The 24,248-nt window shown below is 37.9% G+C and overlaps 1 protein-coding gene across 1 annotated transcript; it reads left to right on the top strand.

Annotated features, from left to right (window-relative positions):
• Positions 1-1,898: 1,898 nt before the first annotated feature.
• Positions 1,899-23,255, top strand: LOC117339577 (chitin synthase chs-2-like). Its single transcript, XM_033901260.1, has 13 exons — positions 1,899-2,024; positions 5,412-5,518; positions 7,849-8,078; positions 8,552-8,695; positions 9,398-10,356; positions 11,133-11,321; positions 11,518-11,597; positions 12,608-12,707; positions 14,720-14,873; positions 17,518-17,649; positions 17,979-18,114; positions 19,575-19,775; positions 20,927-23,255. The coding sequence occupies exons 2-13, from the start codon at positions 5,455-5,457 to the stop codon at positions 22,675-22,677; spliced, it is 4,140 nt and encodes a 1,379-aa protein (XP_033757151.1). The 5' UTR covers positions 1,899-2,024; positions 5,412-5,454; the 3' UTR covers positions 22,678-23,255.
• The last annotated feature ends 993 nt before the right edge of the window (positions 23,256-24,248 follow it).

Below are 24,248 nucleotides of genomic sequence, written 5' to 3' on the forward strand. Positions count from 1 at the left end.
ATACAGACAGGGTTATAACTGTATACAGACAGGGTTATAACTTGATACAGACATGGTTATAACTTGATACAGACAGGGTTATAACTTGATACAGACGGTGTTATAACTTGATACAGACGGTGTTATAACTTGATACAGACAGGGTTATAACTGTATACAGACAGAGTTATAACTTGATACAGACAGGGTTATAACTTGATACAGACAGGGTTATAACTGTATACAGATAGGGTTATAACTTGATACAGACAGGGTTATAACTTGATACAGACAGGGTTATAACTTGATACAGACAGGGTTATAACTTGATACAGACAGTGTTATAACTTGATACAGACAGGGTTATAACTTGATACAGACAGGGTTATAACTTGATACAGACAGGGTTATAACTTGATACAAACAGGGTTATAACTTGATACAGACAGGGTTATAACTTGATACAGACAGTGTTATAACTTGATACAGACAGAGTTATAACTGTATACAGACAGAGTTATAACTTGATACAGACAGGGTTATAACTTGATACAAACAGGGTTATAACTGTATACAGACAGTGTTATAACTTGATACAGACAGGGTTATAACTTGATACAAACAGGGTTATAGCTTGATACAGACAGGGTTATAACTTGATACAGACAGTGTTATAACTTGACACAGAGAGGATTATTGTGTGGTTTACTTCACTGTGTGGCCACCATACATTTTAACGTAGTTAAAATTCGTATTGTTGATCGTTATCATATGATAAAGTTGGAAGCATTGGACCATTGTTATCAGTATACTTATATAGGTAAAACAACATTTGGTACCTGTCCTGGAGAATAAGGTAAGCAAAATCATATGTAATAAATAAATAGAAATATAATTCAGATTAACTTTCATTTTCTCCTGGGTTACCTGTGTATGTAGGTATAAGTCGTGGCTAAATTAAGTATGCATACATACATATCTTACCTGTGTTAACAATACGTAAAACATAGGTATCACACTGTTACATACAACAATACTTGTCCTACAAAACAATAAATAAACCAAATCATAATGCAGTCCATCAAGCATGCCTAAATACCGTACACAGGTGTGCTTTTGGACAATTTTGACTTATATTTAATCTGAATTTAATCCTGCCTCAAAATGACCTTGAAGTTTAAACATAAACTCGTACCAAGGTATAGTTTGTAAAAATTGACGATAAGAAATCGAGATGTAGGTCAAATGTTTTTAAAAAGCTATTACATAACCAAGATACTGTACCCGGGGTATTTTTATTGACAGGATTTCTCTTTAAATGTTTACGATACGTTATCAATGGATTATGATATCACATATCAGATACTAACTGTATATTCAAGGTGATTGTTGGGAGAGAGAGGGTGCTGATAGATGACACTTAAATATAGATAACGTGGTCAGATGTAGGTGAACAATTCACAGGTGTTTTAATCAACATAACGGGAAGACGACTTCCACTTCATGTAAACACGAGTACTTTTTCAGTAAAAAGGAAAATACATCAAGCTCATGAATGGAATGGTAAGCAGTCTAAAAATAGATTCGTGAAGTGAAGAACAAAGGTATGTCGAAGACCTGTTGTCAAATAAGATAAAAATATCTCTGTTCTCAGAAACACACACAGTACGGACTTGTTCCGAGAAAACCTCAGCTATACATAACACATTTATAATGGTGTCAAATCAGAGGTTGTCAGTTTCATTGGATCTGCTTCAAACTCTAGTCCTCCCTTTTTCTATAACTCTGGGAAACAATGGCAGACACGTAAGTACATTAACCCAGACTTGACAAGGCTAACCTACACTAGCTACCTAATGTTTTGTTTCTATTTTGAGCTACGTATTGTTTCCACGATACTAACAATGCTATTTCCCTGTACCCTGTTTTATGTTTGCAGAAACCGTGTGACAGGAAGGTTCAGACCAGCTTGTGAAAGAACATGTCTGCCTTGGATTAGATGATTGACAACAACCAACACTCGGTATTACTGAATATATTGACAGGTACAGTACCATATTCGGGGTAGGAACGATAAATTATCCGGAGAATCCGGAAAAAATAATTCCAGATCTGGTTTTAGTATTCGTTTTTGTTTGTTTTGCTGGGGGTTATCACGCGTGAACAGGCAGAGTTGTTTTGAGGCGGTTCTCCTTGTAAGGTTAGGGTTAGGGTTACGGGGGCCCATCACGTGCCATCCAAAGCAATCTGGATAAAGTGCCATAATATTGAAGGTGATAGATATCAAAACATTAAGCGACAAAAAAAAAAAAAAAAAGAGAGTTTGTCATTCATGTGACCTGAATGATATTGAAGACGAGTTCCATTTTGTATTGTATGTCTTTGATTTTCAAATTTAAGAAATACTTTTTAAAATGAACAAATGTATGTGACGATTCCATGCGTGTACAAATTAATGGAATTACCTTCTACAAATAGCTCCAAAGAATTCACAACTTTGGGTAAATATATAAAGCTTTCGAATCAATCTGATTAAAATACAGATCCTAATACTATCGTGTCAACACGATAGTATTAGGATCTGTATTTTAATCAGATTGCTTTCGAATAAGAAAATGCTTAAATCATTATCTGGATAAAAAAAGTTCATGTACAATGTGTGTACACATACTTATCTATTATGTGATTAACAATACATCGTTTATATGTTATAATGCTGTAACGATTATGTAAATACACTGCCCATAATATTTTTTTTTGTAAAATCTAATCTTTTTCTATGTGTCTGTTCTCTACTGGTAGGCAGAGCTAATTAGGTCAAAGTAATAAAGAACTTGACCTTGTTCAAGGACACAGGCACGACAACACAGGCCGACAAGTTTGTTGTATGCATATTACTACATACTAAATACTTAATTTTGAAATGTAGCAATATGCAAACAACAAAACATCGATAAAATCTTAGATCGGCGAAGTTGACAATGTTCAAAAGCTAACCAGCAATCCAATAGACGTCCGGAAAAATCGGAATTCGAGTCTATTTCTTTTTCTTCTCTCGTTCAAGTTACAACGAATCATTTCCTTTCCTAAGGAAATACTAGGGTTTTGCCGATTCCACACTACTTGTGTCTTTTTTTCTTTTCTTTTCTTTCTTTTTTTGGCAGAATCTGTCTGCGTTTTCGCAGTTCCACGCTTGCGGCGTTATGCCATTTTGTATGGACTGTAAAACCCGCCGTTGCATTGTGGGACTACTTTTCAGAGAAACTTGGTCCAGCAGCCACAGTTACTATGTTTAGGAATTCCCCGTATACTTTCATAAATGCACATTTTCTTTCAGTTACTGATTCACGATAATTTGTTAGGTATGTATCAGGTCCGAAAACTGTAAAAAGCTCAAAATGTAAACATTGATATATGTTTTTTTCGTGAGTGTGTGGCTTTAATTAAATTCGATTAATCTCGACAAGAAGAATGAAGCAGCGGTATGTTGTCGTTTCGTTTTGAAATCACGCATTTTCGCAAGGTTGAAATTTCGTGGTCAAAAATACTATGGTCAATCGAGTTAGTTAATAAATAGTATCCGTAATTTTTTCACAGTTCATCAATTCATGCAATTATGCGTTCATTGATTAAGGTATTAAGGTATTAAGGATTAAGGTATTAAGGTATTAAGGTACACAGGTATATAAAGTCGCTCGCACATTAATGATTTAAGATTATGATTCCTTTCCACCACAGGGGCATGTCTAGTATTACATAAAAAAAGCCAGAAATAGCTATATATTAAGATCATATAGGTATTTCTGGCTATTTTTTAATATAAGGCTAGACATGCCCCTGTGTTTCCACGTCAATATAGCCCGATGTAAATATTTTTCTGGGCACTTAGTAATATTTTTCAGCTAAATAGATGAACAGTAGACTATGAACATGTTGGGGAAAACAGCAAACTCGTGTAAATATACGCAAGGTGGGGTATGGATTTGTTACTAAAAATAGCCAAAATCGTTTAACAGTAAATTTTACAATATATTATTATTCAATGGTGTATTCATTTACGACAAGGTAAATACTATCATACTAAAAGACGTTTACTGAAAGCGTTGTCTACTTAGAAAACTTGATACGTTAACATAAGACAGAGGATATCAAATTGTAGACTGGGTATATTTTCTGAGCACTCGAATATCTTAATGTCGCAAGGGGAACAGTGTATATAGCTAACAAAGATAAAATAAAAATAAAAATAAAAATAAAAATGAATCCGTCAAGGCGCTACTTATCTGTGCATGTCGTTTGTGCCATTAAAATCAATATTTTTTAAATTACTCAAACAGGGAGACCATTTCTGATTAAAAAATCAATATAGTGTGTAATACGGAACATTGGGGGGGGGGGGGGGGGGGGGGGGGGGGGGCGGCAAAGCTTATGGATGGTACTTTTAAAAAATCAAATCACTAACTACAAATAGTTGACTGGTTCGATCGATGTCAGTATAACATGACCGAGTGCGGTGTCTTTCTGGGTGTCTTCAATTTCAATTTGAAACCATTGTTGACATATATTAACAGTTATGTTGTCATAAGAAAAAGTAGAGTGTAGAGGAGGGAGGCAATCCTATGTAACTGTTTCAGAAAATATCCTTTGATGTGATTTAATTTCTTCCCCTCAACAAATACATGTCAAAAAGCCCATTTCACTATCCACAAGTATGAAGTAAAAAATCCACATCAAATTATTATACATGTGCCAATGTGTAAACGTTTTGGCATAATTCATACATGTCAGTTAAAATAATCATCAAAGTTTTCTTGTTTAAACAATGCCCCCTCATGTGATAATAATGGGTATCATAATGACAGTTGGCGGTATAACATTATATACAATGTATATCTAGAATGAGAAAATAAAATGACTTCTATCACCAGATCTCCGTGAAAACAATGTTGAAAATGTGTGTACTTCAATTTTACTGTTTTTAATGTTAAAGGGAAGTATTTATCTTTTTCTCCAATCCTGGGATAAAAAAAAATCACGTTAAAACATAATAAGTTCATTTCAAGTTTAAAAATTCCAAATAAGCACCTGTATTTCGACACATTAACAATACATTTTCGTTCGTTTTGGACTACAATATACCATTGTAGTAGTGACAATTAGAAATTATGACAAAAGATAAATGAAAAATCTTCTGTCACTGTATGATATAGCATGGAATACCGCTGGAGTGACTTAAGATACATATATATATATATATAGAACGCCGATGTGGCGCAGCGGTATAAGCTGCGGATATTTCTGGCTAGGCGATTGGGTGCCGTAGATCGTTCGAGGCCCGGTCAAAAAGTTGTCTTCCATCGTCATTTGTGTTGCTATGTTAATTCTTAGCCGAACAATGCATTAACCAACTTTGAAACTTTGTTTTTCATCAGAAGATGGCGTCTGGTTCGGCTATACCCATGGGTAAGATTAACGATGGTTACGATGACGACGAGGAGGATCGCCAGAGGAACGATCTCTCCAGCAGTGGCGACTCCAGGTAAGGAGGGGTCCTCAAATTAGGAAAATAACCTTACCAGTCCCCCCTATACCTCTAAAATCAATTATATTTGCAACATCGGGCATCCCATAAATGACACTTAATACATCAATGTGTATGTATTTTTCCAATTTTATTTTCTTAAATTGTGTATATGTGTTGTTCAAAACATATTAGAGGTGAAACTAACACAAAAAACAAGCTTGTGGTATTTTTCATTTTGTCCAATAGATTGAGATAGAATGAGCAATATCAATTTTCTTTTTTGAACTTTGACCTTCACGTGACCTTGACCTAATTTCATACTTTCATGTTTTATTGCATAAAACCTTATGCTATATTTAACCATTGTGTTATAGGTTATAATGAACTACAATATTGATTAGAAAACAAAATACAATGAATTTAGTTTTCTTACCCCCGTCAATATGATTCAATATTTCTTTGTGGGGGTCGTGTAATAAATGAGTGAAATAGATATTTTCCCCGCATTAGATTTTTTAAAGATTTTTTGTTGTTGTACAGAACATGTCAAAGATGACAAAAATGCAAAGATACTTCCCTGTTGCTATTTGTTTGTGGTTTGGCGATTTTTTTTGCCAGATTGACTAGACTATTAAGGCAGAAATGGTATCAAAAATTATCTCAAGCAAACATTTAGGTTTTCAAGATTCAAGATTTTATTTGAACACTCAGACACATGAAAATGTGTTACATGAGGAGTATACCAATTCACATTATAAAGCATGACAGGACAAGATAATGTCTTGAGCGAACAAGTGGCATATTGATTTTCATGTTCATTTAGGGCAAGGTCATTATTGTCTCGCTAAACTTAAAGATTATAAAACAATATCAACCTATCAGATCTGCAGCTACACAATCTGGTCCATACCTCGAGCTCTGTTCGCGCCAAAATTATAAAATATAGGTAATTATTTTTTAAAACTCTAAACAGAAACGAGATTTAGCAACAACCATCAATTCAGAGGTCTTCCCACTAAAAAATAGATCTTAATAAATCACACGTAGCACGATAAATATGACAATGTGGTCCTACTTTTAATGTGGATATAACCAAATTGCATTCTATACAACATCGAGAGATCCGACAGGAAATCTAACAAGTTGTCATTTTATTAATGCGGAAATAATCATGTATTCATGACAACAATGAAATACAGCGGTAAATATTATCTAATTGATATATTTTCGTTAAAAACTTCCTAATATAACAGTCATCACCACATATTGGATAATTATAGAATATTTATGTAGTTAGTCATGGAATGATTTTCGTTTAAAACTTCCCAATATGACCGTCATCGCCAGATATCGGATTACTATAAAATCTTTATATAGTTATGTATGGAATAGTTTTCGTTAAAACTCCCTAATATACCAGTCGGCGCCACATAGCGGATATTTAGTCAATCTTTATGCTGTTGATAAATTTTGTTGGCAAATTTGACTCTTGAAAAGAAAGGAAAGCAAAGAAGAATGACAGGAAGAAAGACAGATCTAGAGATGTAAGAGTAAGATGAATGTTGCTACATTAGGATATACTACATATTAGGGTTCGTAAATGATACATAATATCTATCTTTAAATACACTTAATTAAAACTAATTATAACTAATACATGACACATTCTAGCTACACATCCAATACACATCACTCATCCATTGTCCACATAAACACATTCCTTAAATCCTGAACTTTATATGTTTTAGGTTTCTTATTCATATGCCATGCATTAGAGGTTTATTATAAACTGTAAATGATATACGTAATATTACAATATTAATATCAACAAAAGATAGGCTTTAACAGTGACATAGAGAGGATAGGAAATCATATAGATGTAAATGTTCACACGAATGTTTTGCTTAGAAACAGCCACTTAGTCCAATAAAAGTTTGATGATTAGGGTATCTATCATGTTTTAGTTAATCAATTCTGTAATCTCGTTATTCTATGTTCATTTCCATCAATTTATTGGTGCATTGGTGTTTCGCTTTCTGTGTGAAGATCAGACAAGAAAAAAAAAACCTTACTATAATCAATATTTATAAATATCAAATTACATGGGCGTCACCGTTGGCCAAATATATAGCAAAGCGGCAAATGTAAAAAGAATTTCTTTAACATAGTTATGCTCTCCGAGTACATTACTGTATTTTGTCTCTGACACGAATTTATGTGGGTTTTGTTTATGTTGTCATTGTTATGTAAATTTGTATATTGTGTATGTGTAGGATACCTGATGAGTCGGAAGACTCAACGTTAATAAAGAACTTGAACACTATTGTTTCTGTTACTGCGTGAAGCGATCAACGTGAAAAGCCGCTATGGAACGTATTCCGGAAGAAGAACTTTCGGACCCGACACAGGGATCTTCACTCATTTCGGACGGAATCTGCTCAAGGCCGTAAAGATCCTAACCTACATTTTCCTGTGTTTCTTTATTTTCGTGGGAGTGATAGCGACCCGAGGATCACTGCAGATCTTAGTCACGCAGCTGTACAATGAGATCAGACAGGGTAACATCAGAAATGATGTAAGTTTTTTTTATTTTATTAATATGTCTCTAACTCGAATGGTTCTCAGAAGTACAGGCGGAAATTTAACGATAACGAAATCACACTTAATCATGATGAGAATGTTTTTGTCATTTCCACACTTCTCATTTCAACAACGCGGCATTAGTAACATTTGACCTAGATATGTAAAGCGGATGTCGGCGATAAAGCAGGAATATATTTTCTCCTTAAATATTCTTTCTTTTTTTTTAGTTTTTCCAAAAGCACCATAGAAATGACCTTTTTTTTAAAATATTTTCCTTCGTTTCAAACATTTATTTTGAGCTCGATTCATGGTTTTCATTACAAAATATTTTCTTGTTTTGCAAACAATACTAAGTCCAAAACTATCACGTTGAAACGTAAGTTTTGCTTGTCTTTGAAGTAAAAATTGTACACCATTGTTGAAGTTAAACATAACGTCATTTCCGCATGCGTCACGTGTTGACAGAGAACGGTGACAGAGGACGCCATCTCGTGGTTATTGATATTGATCATTTGTATCCCGGATCTACTCAATGGTACTATGTGTGCTCTCAGCTTCCTGTTTGGCGATCGGACGTTACCCGGGACCAAGTGCTTCCAGTTCATTCTGGTTGGTTCTTTCATCTTTAATTTATATGTCGCATTGTTTTTTGTTGTTGTTTTGCTTTGTTTGTTTGTGTTTGTTTTTTTTTGTGTGTGTTTTTTGTTGTTTTGATTTTTGTTTTGTTTTTTTTGTTTTGTTTTTTTGTTGTTGTTGTTTTTGTTGTTGTTTATTGTTGTTTTTTTTGTTGTTGTTTTGTTTTTGTTTTTCCCCCTTCTTTTTCCCCGATTTTGAGTAAGAATTTTGGTTTGTTTATAAGTTGGATTGTTATTGTTATTAACGACTAGAGTTACTCAAGTATCAGTTCTAATTAACCTTAATCACCCAAGGATGACATAATTGGCAGCGAATTGTTATCACTTAATTGATCAAATCACTGAAATAAAGCAACGATTTCAATAAAGTGAATCGTAAGCAATTAAGGTTCATGGAAATAGTAAGTTGAGTGATATTTTACCAGAATGAAATCACTATTATGTTACAATCAAACAGAAGTAACTTGACCAATTGTTAATATGTGTCATGACTTTCCATGGGTCTTGATATTGACATTTGATTTGTTAAGCTGTTTGTAAATTTCGTCAGATTTGACTTTATACAAAACATAAACGTTCTCTTTTGACCTTGCTAAGTTGATAAACTATAACAAATTAGCTATGTAGATGAACCTTAACAAATTAAATGATATAATTTTCATTTTCTTTACCACAGATCCAACTGAAGGAAGTACTACACGTTGTTGGGTTGATGGGATTGGTGTTTCGAGTGATGCCCTTCGTCGGTCCCGTGGAGACATCCGCCATCTTGGCTGCGATTCCCGGCATTCCAACAATCGTGCAGGCTATTTTTATCCGTAATGTACATAGGTCAAAGTGGACAATCAGACTGATAATCACCGTCGTCACGGCGCTTGTAATGATGGCATCAGTTGTAGTCATGTGTGTTTTTAATGCCGGGAGAGGCAGCAATTCGACCGAGGACACAGAATTGATGATCTGGATCATCGCATCCTGTGTTTTGTTGTCTCTCAGGTGGGTAGAGACTTACATAACCCGGAATAAAGAAGGCACGGAGAACAAGTACAACACGGCGTTAGGATCCTCGGGAAACGACGGTGATTCGTTCAACTTCCTCGTGTCGTCTGTTTTACGACTACTCGTCGCCCTTGTCCTGATATCGCAATACTTCTGTCGTGGAATCCGAGGCATCGAGACGACATTCCACTTATTTAGGAACATTGATCATAGCGGTAACAACGGGGCGGTGGCAATGCCCCCGTCTAATTGTACCCCTTCTAACACAACTGTGTGCCCTACTCCATACCCCTACACTGTGTGGCTACCGTGGGAGATCCTTCCATCCTTTCTCGTCCATTTCTTCTCCTCTGCACTCGTCTACCATCTAGCAATCACTGCCTGTAAACTGTGCATGCAGCGTGTGTGTTTCGCTATCCCTTTAGTGATTGCGTCTCCCGTTTACGTCATTGCCACGTTTGTGTCACTGGAGGCCGGACTGGATTGGAGTCAAAGTATGTTTGACGGGAACCGTCCCCAGGCGTCTAACTCCATATACATGGCCCTCGTGGTTTTCTTTGCGGCCTGGATAGCACAGGTGTGGTCGTGTCGACAGGCCTGGCATGAACCAACAGAGCGACTCTGCTTCCGGGAAAAGTAAGTAAACGACACTATGATATGAATTAGCTATTCTTTATGTTGGTGGCTAGTTAGGGCCAAATAGCAAATATCACGATCTCGCATCCGCGAGTATACATGTAGGTCGACAAAGTGATGTTGACATCTAGCGAGTAGGGCATACTGAGACCTAAGGTCGAGGTTGCAAGGTTGCGAGATGACCGGCTTGCCTACTTCTGGTTTGTCGTTTTCAGAATATAACCCAGTTTCTAATGGAACAATATGTATCATGGCACACTTGCTTGAGTTAATCTATTGTTTTGAATAAAATAAACCACACTGTTTAATTACTACACAGGGACACTACAAATGATAGTACATTTTTTGTTACTTCGAGTTATTCGAACATTTCAAGTAGGACTTTTATTGTTGGGACCAAATTTTTACTTTGTATTATCCGAGTTTTTCGATCTTTCCGAATTGGAGTTTTCCGAGTATTTTTTACTAGGATAAAGAGAGAATTCGGCCGGGACTGACGAAGTACTTCGAGTTAAGTGGGGTATTCGAGTTTTCCGAGTTCGAGTTAACGAAGTTCCACTTTATGTATGCTGGGTATCATATCATATTTACCTTGTCTTGATCTCCTACAGATAAGAATTGTTCGCCTCTCTTGCTCTGTTCCAGGGTCGAAATTTTTATTTTAAACCATTTCGTCATTTTTATTTGCAATTTGCTACCTCCATCCAGTCGACAAGTTCCTTTAATGTGTTGTAAAAACTGTGATGATTAAAATCGTTTCTTTCTTTCCTTTTCAGACTTTTTGTGATACCGCACTATTGTAGTCCCGTCATCGACCTTTCCCTGCTCCACAGTAGACGGCGCATGCGTCCTGTAAATATGACGCACGGACAGAAGGCGGCATCTACCAGTAAAATCTACATCTGTGCCACCATGTGGCATGAGAATCGCGTGGAGATGAAGCAGATCCTCAGCTCCTTCTACCGGTAAATATAGACATCAACTCCATCACTGTTAGATACAGAGCTAAATTACTCTAGTGGTAAGGTTAAGGACAAATATGCAGTGTAATTATACCCCCTTAAAAGAAAATTGATTTAGATACCCAGTGCTAATCCAGATCATGGTAATTAAGTAGATCTTAATTTTCTTTTAAGGTTCTCATTATGTTTTTGTTGACAGACTTGACCTGGATCAGTTTTCTAGAAAGATATCCAAAGAAGAATTAAAAGCCAAAGACCATGACTACTATGAGTTTGAAGGTATCTCCGTTCATTACAAAAAACAAAACTTGTTTTCATTTAAATTTTTTTATTTCCTGTACTGTCTCGGAAATGTAAGAACATAAAACCCAGAGTTCCATTCTCTTGCAAAATAGAGCCCTTCACAAAAATCAACATTCTATCCTTTAATTATATCACTTTCATTTAGCCAAGAAAGAATATCACTAACCTATCTGACTGCGTAGTGTAACAGGTGTTTTTTACCACCTTCCCCTGCAGAGTCGGAGTGGTTTATTTGAGAGCCAGAGAATAAGGCCTGCTGTATCACACTGTGTGTTGATCATAAAAGGTGACACACGGTTGGCCCCCTGATGAATCGGACATTTTCTTCCGTGTCCTCTATGTAGGGGACTTTAAAGAGACCTATTTCAACACTTGGGATCTTAATTCTTACATTTCTTTTCTTACAAAACTTTCAGTGTTTTGTTTTCTCTCTCTAGGTGTGTCCTTGACCCCCGTCTTTCTTGCTCTAGGTGTGTCCTTGACCCCCGTCTTTCTTGTCCTAGGTTTCTCCTTGACCCCCGTCTTTCTTGCTATAAGTGTGTCCTTGACTGCCGTCTTTCTTGCTCTAGGTGTGTCCTTGACCCCGTCGTTCTTGCTCTAGGTGTGTCATTGACCCCCGTCCTCATATGACCCTTACTTTTGCTAGGACATCAAACACCTTAAAAAGGGAGCCACGGTGGCCGAGTGGTTAAGGTGTCCCGACACTTTATCACTAGCCCTCCACCTCTGGGTTGCGAGTTCGAAACCTACGTAGGGAAGTTGCCTGGTACTGACCGTTGGTCGGTTGTTTTTCTTGGGTAATCCGGCTTTCCACCACATCCAAAACCTGGCACGTCCTTAAATGACCCTGGCTGTTAATAGGACGTTAAATTAAATAAACCAAACATAACCTCTTAAAAATCACAAAAAATAACCGTTATATTTTCTCTCAATCTTATGCTTTCTGTATGATACATAAAATAAAATGTTTTGATATCGATACATAGGTCACGTGCCTTTTGATGACGCCATGACAACGAAGGGCAACAAGAGGGTTCCGAATGATTTTGTAGAACAGCTGATCGAAGTTATCGATGAAGCCGGAAGGTTTGTATGCACTACATACAATGTTACAGACATGCCATATACTTCCATTCTTTATTGAGCAAAATTAACAAACATGTCCCAGTCCGTGTGTGAAAAGCGATTATCTTTCCTTTTGGTCTATTTGTTGAAAGAGTGATAGGTGTAATTACTAGAACAAATGATTTGTGGTTCAACGTCAGCCACTAACCTCGATCTTTACTTACAGCATTACTAATAGGGTCAGCTGACAACTTTCCTGCAGATTTCAATCCCCAATTGTTATTTTTGCATTTCTAGATAGTAATATTCCTGCTTCCGCTACATATTATCTACATTTCCCAGTTGATTCGATATTGGTTCGGCTTTGTTCCGATACCACGATATCCGTGGCAGATGTCGAATACTGCCAGAAGATGAAGATTGGTGATGATGATGGGGATGTTTTGGTCGACATGATAATCTCGCCTGGAAATATTCTAATGAATTCAAGCCTTACACGATATAAAGTGCCACACGTCCTCGATGCTTCTTGAAATGCCTATAGATTCCATTGTCACTACCGTAGCATTTTGAAATTTTGACTTAACCCGAATTTGACCTAGATTTGTATGGCGGGTGTCGTGGTGACCTAGATTTGTATGGCGGATGTCGTCGTGACCTAGATTTGTATGGCGGGTGTCGTCGTGACCTAGATTTGTATGGCGGATGACCTCGGGACCTAGATTTGTATGGCGGGTGTCGTCGTGACCTAGATTTGTATGGCGGGTGTCGTCGTGACCTAGATTTGTATGGCGGGTGTCGTCGTGACCTAGATTTGTATGGCGGATGACCTCGGGACCTAGATTTGTATGGGGGGTGTCGTCGTGACCTAGATTTGTATGGCGGGAGTCGTCGTGACCTAGATTTGAATGGCGGATGTCGTGGTGACCTAGATTTGAATGGCGAATGTCGTCGTGACCTAGATTTGTATGGCGGGTGTCGTCGTGACCCAGATTTGTATAGCGGGTGTCGTCGTGACCTAGATTTGTATGACGTGTGTCGTCGTGACCTAGATTTGTATGGCGGATGTCGTCGTGCCCTAGATTTGTATGGCGGATGTCGTCGTGACCTAGATTTGTATGACGGATGTCGTCGTGACCTAGATTTGTATGGCGGATGTCGTCGTGCCCTAGATTTGTATGGCGGATGTCGACGTGACCTAGATTTGTATGACGGATGTCGTCGTGACCTAGATTTGTATGACGGATGTTCGTGACCTAGATTTGTATGGCGGATGTCGTCGTGCCCTAGATTTGTATGACGGATGTCGTCGTGACCTAGATTTGTATGGCGGATGTCGTCGTGACCTAGATTTGTATAGCGGGTGTCGTCGTGACCTAGATTTGTATGACGTGTGTCGTCGTGACCTAGATTTGTATGGCGGATGTCGTCGTGACCTAGATTTGTATGGCGGGTGTCGCTGTGACCTAGATTTGATGGCGGATGTCGTCGATGAAACAGAAGACGCTTACTCTTTCGAACCACCTGGTCTCATTATCTTTGAACTTGTTCAAGAGTCTCAATACAAATGTAGATTTTATTCATATTTTCCCTCGATTTATCAATTTTGTGTTAGAAGTTCTGTGTCGGTATTATTTCGGTATGGCGATGTTCTCTCTTACTTTTAAATATCCCGTTCCTATTTAAGTAAACACGAACTACAGCAACAACAGTTGATGTCTTCATTTCATTAATAATTATGACATACATGTTTAAAAGAAGATATTAAAAGACTTTATGATATTTCCATCGATGAAAAAAACTGTCCATGGTGCTGTAACAACAAAGGTTCATATGTAACAATAGACTCATCTCCCGTCTGATATCTATTTCACGTCATTTTCCTTTACTCATACTTGTGAAATATGAACAAAAAATATCAGTATCGATTTAAAAATCATAATTCAGAATTACATAAAATATTACATAAGTAATCATTAAGTACTCTTCATTTACAATAACATTAAGTACATAACTTTATCATATGTTGTCAGTGCTGTTCACGGACGAAATATCACCCTGGGACCCCCCGAGAGGGTGATCACTCCCTACGGAGGGCGACTAGTGTGGACACTCCCCGGAGGAAACAAACTCATTGTTCATCTCAAGGACAAAGATAAAATACGACACAAGAAACGCTGGTCTCAGGTACGTTTGTTAGTGACGGGGTCTCAGGTACGTTTGTTAGTGACGGGGTCTCAGGTACGTTTGTTAGGAACAGTGGTCTCAGGTACGTTTGTTAGTGACGGGGTCTCAGGTACGTTTGTTTTTAACGTTGGTCTCGGGTACACTTGTTTTTAACGTTGGTCTCGGGTACACTTGTTAGTAACGCTGGTCTCGGGTACACTTGTTAGTAACGATGGTCTCGGGTTCACTTGTTAGTAACGATGGTCTCGGGTACACTTGTTAGTAACGATGGTCTCGGGTACACTTGTTTTTAACGTTGGTCTCGAGTACACTTGTTAGTAACGATCGTCTCGGGTACACTTGTTAGTAACGATGGTCTCGAGTACACTTGTTAGTAACGATGGTCTCTGGTACAATTGTTAGTAACGATGGTCTCGGGTACACTTGTTTTTAACGTTGGTCTCGGGTACACTTGTTTTTAACGTTGGTCTCGGGTACACTTGTTAGTAACGCTGGTCTCGGGTACATTTGTTAGTAACGATGGTCTCGGGTACACTTGTTTTTAACGATGGTCTCGGGTACACTTGTTAGTAACGATGGTCTCGGGTACGGTTGTTAGTTACGGTGGTCTCAGGTACGTTTGTTAGTAACGATGGTCTTTGTTACGCTTGTTCGAAACGATGGTCACGGATACTCTCAGGTCTCTGGTACGCTGGTTTGCGAAGGGATCTCAGGTACGCTTGTTAGTTAGGGTGATTTTGGGTACACTCAGGTCACGGGTACGCTTGTTAGTAACGGTGTTCTCAGGTACGCTTGTTATTGATGGTGGTCCCAGGTCCGATTGTTAGTAACGATGGTCTCGGGTACGCTTGTTAGCAACGGTGGTCTCAGGTACGTTTGTTAGAAACGTTGGTCTCAGGTACGATTGTTTTTAACGTTGGTCTCGGGTACGCTTGTTCGTTACGGTGGTCTTAGGTACGGTCAGATCTCAGGTACGCTTGTTTGTGGTCTCCGGTACGCTTGCAAGTGGTCTCTGGTACACTTGTTAGTGGTCTCGAGTACGCTTGTTCGTGGTATCGGGTACGCTTGTTAGTGGTCTCGTGTACGCTTGTTAGTGGTCTGGGGTACGCTTGTTGGTGGTCTCGGGTACGCTTGTTAGTGGTCTCGAGTACGCTTGTTAATGGTCTGGGGTACGCTTGTTAGTGGTCTGGGGTACGCTTGTTAGCGGTCTCGAGTACGCTTGTTGGTGGTTTCGGGTACGCTTGTTGGTGGTCTCGAGTACGCTTGTTAGTGGTCTCGAGTACGCTTGTTAATGGTCTGGGGTACGCTTGTTAGTGGTCCCAAGTACGCTTGTTAGCGGTCTCGAGTACGCTTGTTGGTGGTCTCGTGTACGCTTGTTGGTGGTCTCGGGTACGCTTGTTACTGAGCTTGCAAGAAAATGTCTTCAAATTATTCATATATATGAACATTGTATTTGGTGACTTTGAGGTTTGTTCTTTCTGAATAGTCATAATTAACGTCTTGTGGTAAGCTGTAACCAGAGTAACAAGTCTTTAGGACAGTTTTACAAATTTTCAAGTTTAGATTCGGAGATGTTTTATGTTTAATGCCTTATGGGATACAAGATTATGAGGATTATATCATTAACACTATGTGTCAATCTGTTAATCTTTATCATTGTAGATAATGTACATGTACTATTTATCATTGTAGATAATGTACATGTACTATTTATCATTGTAGATTATGTACTATTTATCATTGTAGATAATGTACATGTACTATTTATCATTGTAGATAATGTACATGTACTATTTATCATTGTAGATAATGTACATGTACCATTTATCATTGTAGATAATGTACATGTACTATTTATCGTTGTAGATAATGTACATGTACTATTTATCATTGTAGATAATGTACTATTTATCATTGTAGATAATGTACATGTACTATTTATCATTGTAGATAATGTACTATTTATCATTGTAGATAATGTACATGTACTATTTATCATTGTAGATAATGTAATGTACTATTTATCATTGTAGATAATGTACATGTACTATTTATCATTGTAGATAATGTACATGTACTATTTATCGTTGTAGATAATGTAATGTACTATTTATCGTTGTAGATAATGTAATGTACTATTTATATCATTGTAGATAATGTATTATTTATCATTGTAGATAATGTACATGTACTATTCATCGTTGTAGATAATGTACATGTACTATTTATCATTGTAGATAATGTACGTGTACTATTTATCATTGTAGATAATGTACGTGTACTATTTATCATTGTAGATAATGTACATGTACTATTTATCATTGTAGATAATGTACATGTACTATTTATCATTGTAGATAATGTACATGTACTATTTATCATTGTAGATAATGTAATGTACTATTTATCATTGTAGATAATGTACATGTAATATTTATCATTGTAGATAATGTACTATTTATCATTGTAGATAATGTACATGTACTATTTATCATTGTAGATAATGTACATGTACTATTTATCGTTGTAGATAATGTACATGTAATATTTATCATTGTAGATAATGTACATGTACTATTTATCATTGTAGATAATGTACATGTAATATTTATCATTGTAGATAATGTACTATTTATCATTGTAGATAATGTACATGTACTATCTCATCGGATACGAGATGCTGGAACAGAACCGACCTTTGTTCGGTAAAGAATCCAACTTTGATGACTTTGATAAGTCTATCTTTGAAATGCTCCCGGAGACTGTCAGGATATCGGTAAGATCTGGATTAAGTGAATTTTAACAGCATGTTTTATATACATTAAGCTTATCAACGACGAACAAAAGAAGAATAGATAAGTACGGAATGTAAAACTAGTTAAATAAACTCGTCGCGATTGTCATTTTCACCAACAATTTTACAATTTTGATGCATTTTAAATGTACATGTATATACTAATTTTTCGCTGTTTTCAAAATTAAGTTTAATTTTGATATGAAATGAAAACGTGTGTCTTGCTTTCCTTCATTCTTTTCTTGAATGTATTTACTTAAGATTAAAGTACAGAATACATATGCTATAAGTTATCATTGTTTTTGTTTCAGGCCGAGAACACCTACTTCCTGGCCCTCGACGGGGATGTGGACTTTGAACCGGAAGCAATCCGACTATTGGTTGACCGGATGAAGAAAGATCCGAAAGTTGGAGCTACGTGTGGACGGATCAAGCCAGGCGGATCAGGTAAATATTACTCGTACCAAGCCAGGCGAATCTGGTATATATTACTTGTACCAAGCCAGGCGAATCTGGTATATATTACTTGTACCAAGCCAGGCGGATCTGGTAAATATTACTTGTACCAAGCCAGGCGAATCTGGTATATATTACTTGTACCAAGTCAGGCGAATCTGGTATATATCACTTGTACCAAGCCAGGCGAATCTGGTATATATTACTTGTACCAAGTCAGGCGAATCTGGTATATATCACTTGTACCAAGCCAGGCGGATCTGGTATATATCACTTGTACCAAGCCAGGCGGATCTGGTATATATTACTTGTACCAAGTCAGGCGAATCTGGTATATATCACTTGTACCAAGCCAGGCGGATCTGGTATATATTACTTGTACCAAGTCAGGCGGATCTGGTATATATTACTTGTATCAAGCCAGACTGATCTGGTATATATTACTTGTACCAAGCCAGGCGGATCTGGTATATATTACTTGTACAAAGTCAGGCGGATCTGGTATATATTACTTGTACCAAGTCAGGCGGATCTGGTATGTATTACTTGTACCAAGCCATGCGAATCTGGTATATATTACTTATTCCAAGCCAGACGGATCTGGTATTTATTACTTGTACCAAGTCAGGCGGATCTGGTATATATTACTTGTACCAAGTCAGGCGGATCTGGTATATATTACTTGTACCAAGCCAGGCGAATCTGGTATATATTACTTGTACCAAGTCGGGCGGATCTGGTATATATTACTTGTACCAAGCCAGGCGGATCTGGTATATATTACTTGTACCAAGCCAGGCGGATCTGGTATATATTACTTGTACCAAGCCAGGCGGATCTGGTATATATTACTTGTACCAAGTCAGGCGAATCTGGTTTATATTACTTGTACCAAGCCAGGCGGATCTGGTATATATTACTTGTACCAAGCCAGGTGGATCTGGTATATATTACTTGTACCAAGTCAGGCGGATCTGGTATATATTACTTGTATCAAATCAGGCGGATCTGGTATATATTCCTTGTACCAAGTCAGGCGGATCTGGTATATATTACTTGTATCAAGCCAGGCGGATCTGGTATCTATTGCTTGTACCAAGGCAGATATGTTCGGTGTTTGTTGAAATGCTTTAGTGGTTCAGTTGCCACCATCTTTATTCTCATTTAGAAAATGAAACAATCCTGATTTGACCTAGATCTCCACATTGTAGCAGAAGACGCTTTATCTCTCGGAACAGCTGGTCTTATTCTGGTTGAACTTTAGGAAGTGTCTCCACGCAAATATTTATACTTTGTCGTATTTAACATCGTTTCGTGTCGATTAATAAGTTATAATTACGGTTTATTATTGACTGGTCTGTAAATATGACTTACACCACATTCATTTAGATCGACGACAGCATAATATTGAGAACCAGCTAGAGGTGTGAATATTTTGTGTCGTGTTACAGGCCCTGTGGTGTGGTACCAGAGGTTCGAGTATGCAATAGGTCACTGGCTCCAGAAGTCGGCTGAGCACGTGTTCGGATGTGTCCTGTGTAGTCCCGGATGTTTCAGTATGTTCCGCGCCAAGGCGTTAATGGACGACAATGTGATGAGGACATACGCTTTACTGCCCACGGAACCCCGACACTATCTTCAGTATGACCAAGGTACGTGTTGTGGTCAAGTTATAAACGGGAAATTATCTTAAACAATGGGTTCTTATAAAGGGAGATAATTCATACACAGATGGAAGATAATCCAAACTTAATGAAACATAAGAAAACATATTATATACATATTATATACATATTATATACATATTCTTCAAGCTAACAGGACATTTCAGTCTGTAAATTGTGTAAGATTACATATTGGGTATGGTAATCTTGTGGGAGAGTGCTGGGCTGGTGGTCCAAGTGTCGCTAGTTCGAATCCCGACCAGTGTAATGTGTGCATTTCATTGTACAAGATGTTTTACCCCATTGTGTTCCAGTCGACGTATCTGTAAACGAGTATGTGATAGGGTCTTGTAGCGCTCGAATTGTATTTTATCCTGAAACTGCCATCGCATTGTCGGAATACACCCACCAGCTGTATTCTAGAATCTTAGCACGTGCGTCAATTCGACTGACCTACTTCCAAGTAAAACAACGTTTAAAAGGCGAACATATTTGGATCATTATTGATACCGTTTCACTTCAAAATGATTATTTTGATAACTGTTTCAGGATAAATAGAATACATTGTAAGTATCTTAAAATATACATTGTAAACTGTATTTTTGGCTCGGGACAGAAAGACAAAAGTCTCGCCACTTTTGTCTTTTTTTACCCTCGCCCAAATACAGCTGATATTTGAAGACACTGACCATGTATTCTCTATGTGTAAATTGCTAACACAGAATCCAATGGAAACTTAAGAGAATGGCTAATGTCTTTAAGGGTAAGAAAACCCCGGTTAATGATTTTCGAACGGAGACTGTATTACTGTAATATAGCGGTATATAAGATCTTAATATGATAACATCATCACTGTGTATTTGTCTAAACTTGTGTTTACTTTTGGGTTAATATAACATGATTGTAAATTGGTAGTATGAGCCATGGTGAGTTCTGGTCCTAAATATTTGGTTCCTGAAAACACCAAAATTGCACATTAAATAGTACCTCTTAAATTTACATGACAAAAATCTTTAAAAAAAATTCGCAGTATTTTCCTTGTGGTTTTAGAAAAGTTGGAGAGACCAAAACTCAGCTATGCGACCTTGACCTCCCTTTGACCTCTCTTTATTAATACACTTTCCCTTTTATGATTACAGGAGAAGACCGTTGGTTATGTACACTGATGTTGCAGCAGGGATATAGAATAGAATACTGCGCAGCCGCAGAGGCATTGACCTTTGCCCCGGAAGACTTTAAGGAGTTCTTTAACCAGCGAAGAAGATGGCTGCCATCAACAATGGCCAACATCATCGACCTCCTGGGGAGCAGCAGTCGGACGACGAAGAACAACAGTAACATCTCCTACCTCTACATCATCTACCAAACTGTCCTCCTCGCCTCGTCCATCCTCGGTCCGTCAACTGTCCTCCTGGCTATGGAGTCCAGTCTCCGGACAGTGTTCCCAGTAGCAACGTGGGTGTCCTACGTCATAATCTACGTGCCAACCATCATCTTTATCTTCATCTGCCTCAAGTTCAGTAAGAACACTCAGCTGAATGCCGCCATGGTACTCAGCGCCCTCTATGCTTTGTTGATGATGGCTGTTATCGTTGGTATTATAGTCAGTATAGCCGGCGATGGCTGGTATACACCCACGGCCATTTTCCTCTACATCCTCATCGCCTCCTTCATCTTAGCTGGACTGTTCCACCCTCACGAGTTTAAGGACCTTTTATTCGGTGTGGTCTACTTTATCTGTATACCGGCAGGGTACTTGTTCCTGATCATCTTTGCCATCTGTAATCTGAATGACGTATCTTGGGGCACAAGAGAAACACAAAAAGCTGTCCTAGAAAATCCGAATCGTTCGAGAAAGCCCAAAATAAAAGAAGCAGAGGACGAGTTCAGTGAGGCAGCTCAGGACGTGCTAGCGAGCATTGTGAAGCAGGTAAAAGCTGAAAAGGTCGGAGGGGGCAATAACTCATGCAAAGATGCATTTTTATCTATATTTAGGTGGGCTAATAATCTTGTTGTCCTCAAATCCTTATCGACAATGCAAACCATATTCAAGAATGACCCGGATATGAGTGACGAAACAACTCCCGCTGGTCATCCATTACGGCAAGGTTTCAGCATTTACAGGAAAACGCTCAAAGTCAAGCAAAGCAGCCATGCAATCGACGATGAGTCGTGGGCCAAGAAATCGCCACAAAGGGTTTCCGACAAGGAAGACTCGTTTTGGAAGGACTTAATTCAGACATATCTCTATCCTCTTGACCACGACGAGAAGCAGAAACGGGAAGTATCAGAAATGTTAGAAGATTTTCGAAATCGTATTTCGTTTGGATTTTTCTTCGTGAATGGCTTGTGGGTGGTCATCATGACAGCAATGACCCAAGTCAAGGAATCCGTTAGTGTAACCGTGTATCTGCGTGACATGTATACATTTGAGTTTGAGCCACTGGGATTTGTCTTTCTCATGATATTTGCCGTTTTGTTGCTTATGCAAATGGTTGGTATGATTGCCCATAGACACGAGACACTACTGCACGTGCTTGCCGCCACCGATCTGCGCTCAGATTCCGACGGCATGCTGGCCGCACGCAAAAAGATACAGGAAATGTCGTCTAAAGGAGATGAAAGTGGAGAAGTCGACTTGGAGTTCTCTACTGGGGGAATTGACGTAGAGTCTGTAGAAAACCCAGAGGATCTCGAAGAAATTTATGAAGACTTCCAATTGGTAACCGAGAAGGTTGAAAGAAAACCGAGGATAAAACAGCGACTTGACCTGGATCGAAACTACAGAAAGACTGTTAGGAATATGAAACGACGACAGACACAGAGAAAACAGACCAATTCACGTGTCAACTGGAAAGGGCGTGGCACTAACGGTGACGTAGATGCGTGAGAGCGAGACGTCCGCGTGTTATGTTTCGTAGATGCGTGAGAGCGTGACGTCCGCGTGCTTGACAATCATGTACATATATTGGCCAATACACTTTCTCGTTGCGTATATGTGCATCATAAACGTAATTCAAAGTAAGAGATTCCGAATTATATTCTATTATACTACTTTATATAATGTGATATTAAATAAATATGTATGAATATAAGATAACACTGCATTAAGATATATTACACTATCGTAATGTAGGCTAAGTTAGAAATTAGTGTTAAGTCACTTTCGTCTCATGACATGAATAGAGAAAAAATGAAAAGTATAAAAAATATAAGAATATTTTTTAATATATATTTGTTAACCGATTCTGTGATATTTGAAGTAATGTTGTTATGTGTCGGCATAAACGTTGTTGTAAGGAATTATATTTTTCTGAGTGACTGATTTATCAGCTGGTGTATCTATTAGATGTACTAACCCCTAGTCAGTAAACAGGGTTTAAAGTCATCGGTGGCACCAGAAAAATACAAGTACACAGTGGCATGCATACCTCACCACAGAGACTCTTTTCAATCAACATGGCGGTTAAGGGGGGGGGGGGGGGGGGGGGGGGGGGGGGGGGGGGGTCAGAAACAGTGGCATGCATAACTCACCACAGAGACTATTTTTACTCTACTCGGGGGACAGACACAGTATCGATACATTAATATGGAAGTATTTATTACATGTAAGCGTGTTATAATGATAGTAATAAACATGGTATACCGAGGAAAAAAACCTGTCAAACAGTTAATATTGTATATTATTGATGAGCTAATATTCCAAAGAGTCCTTTAGTTATATAAATTGGACGTTTTAGTTTTAGAAGAAAAAGTTTTTAAAAAAAAGTATAAAATCTATTTAAAACGGTTTGTATTGTTAAAATGTACACCTTACGGTTATAAGAGGGGTTGTGGGGTGGAAACAAACACCATGGTTACAGAACATTGGATGGCGGTCCGGTCTCCTGGAAGGTATTTCTTGTTAAGAACGGTCCTGCTTAATCATAGTAGCTATGAATGACATAAAATGTTTCGATAGAGATTCAGAAACCAATCATGTTATAATACGGCCATTTCAGAAACAGTGGCATGCATAACTCATCGCAGAGACTATTTTTACTCTACTCGGGGGACAGACACAGTATCGATACATTAATATGGAAGTATTTATTACATGTAAGCGTGTTATAATGATAGTAATAAACATGGTATACCGAGGATAAATACCTGTCAAACAGTTAATATTGTATATTATTGATGAGCTAATATTCCAAAGAGTCCTTTAGTTATATAAATTGGACGTTTTAGTTTTAGAAGAAAAAGTTTTTAAAAAAAAGTATAAAATCTATTTAAAACGGTTTGTATTGTTAAAATGTACACCTTACGGTTATAAGAGGGGTTGTGGGGTGGAAACAAACACCATGGTTACAGAACATTGGATGGCGGTCCGGTCTCCTGGAAGGTATTTCTTGTTAAGAACGGCCCTGCTTAATCATAGTAGCTATGAATGACATATAATGTTTCGATAGAGATTCGTGA

This window comes from Pecten maximus, chromosome 12 (genome assembly GCF_902652985.1).
Source record: "Pecten maximus chromosome 12, xPecMax1.1, whole genome shotgun sequence".
Lineage (NCBI taxonomy): Eukaryota > Metazoa > Mollusca > Bivalvia > Pectinida > Pectinidae > Pecten > Pecten maximus.

Bases quoted from the DNA above. Each gene is read 5' to 3' on its own strand.
- LOC117339577 (XM_033901260.1), top strand. From the start codon at position 5,455: ATGGTTACGATGACGACGAGGAGGATCGCCAGAGGAACGATCTCTCCA. The intron at 11,322-11,517 runs GTAAATATAGAC...TTTTGTTGACAG, and splicing joins ATCCTCAGCTCCTTCTACCG to ACTTGACCTGGATCAGTTTT. The intron at 14,874-17,517 runs GTACGTTTGTTA...TTATCATTGTAG, and splicing joins ACAAGAAACGCTGGTCTCAG to ATAATGTACATGTACTATCT.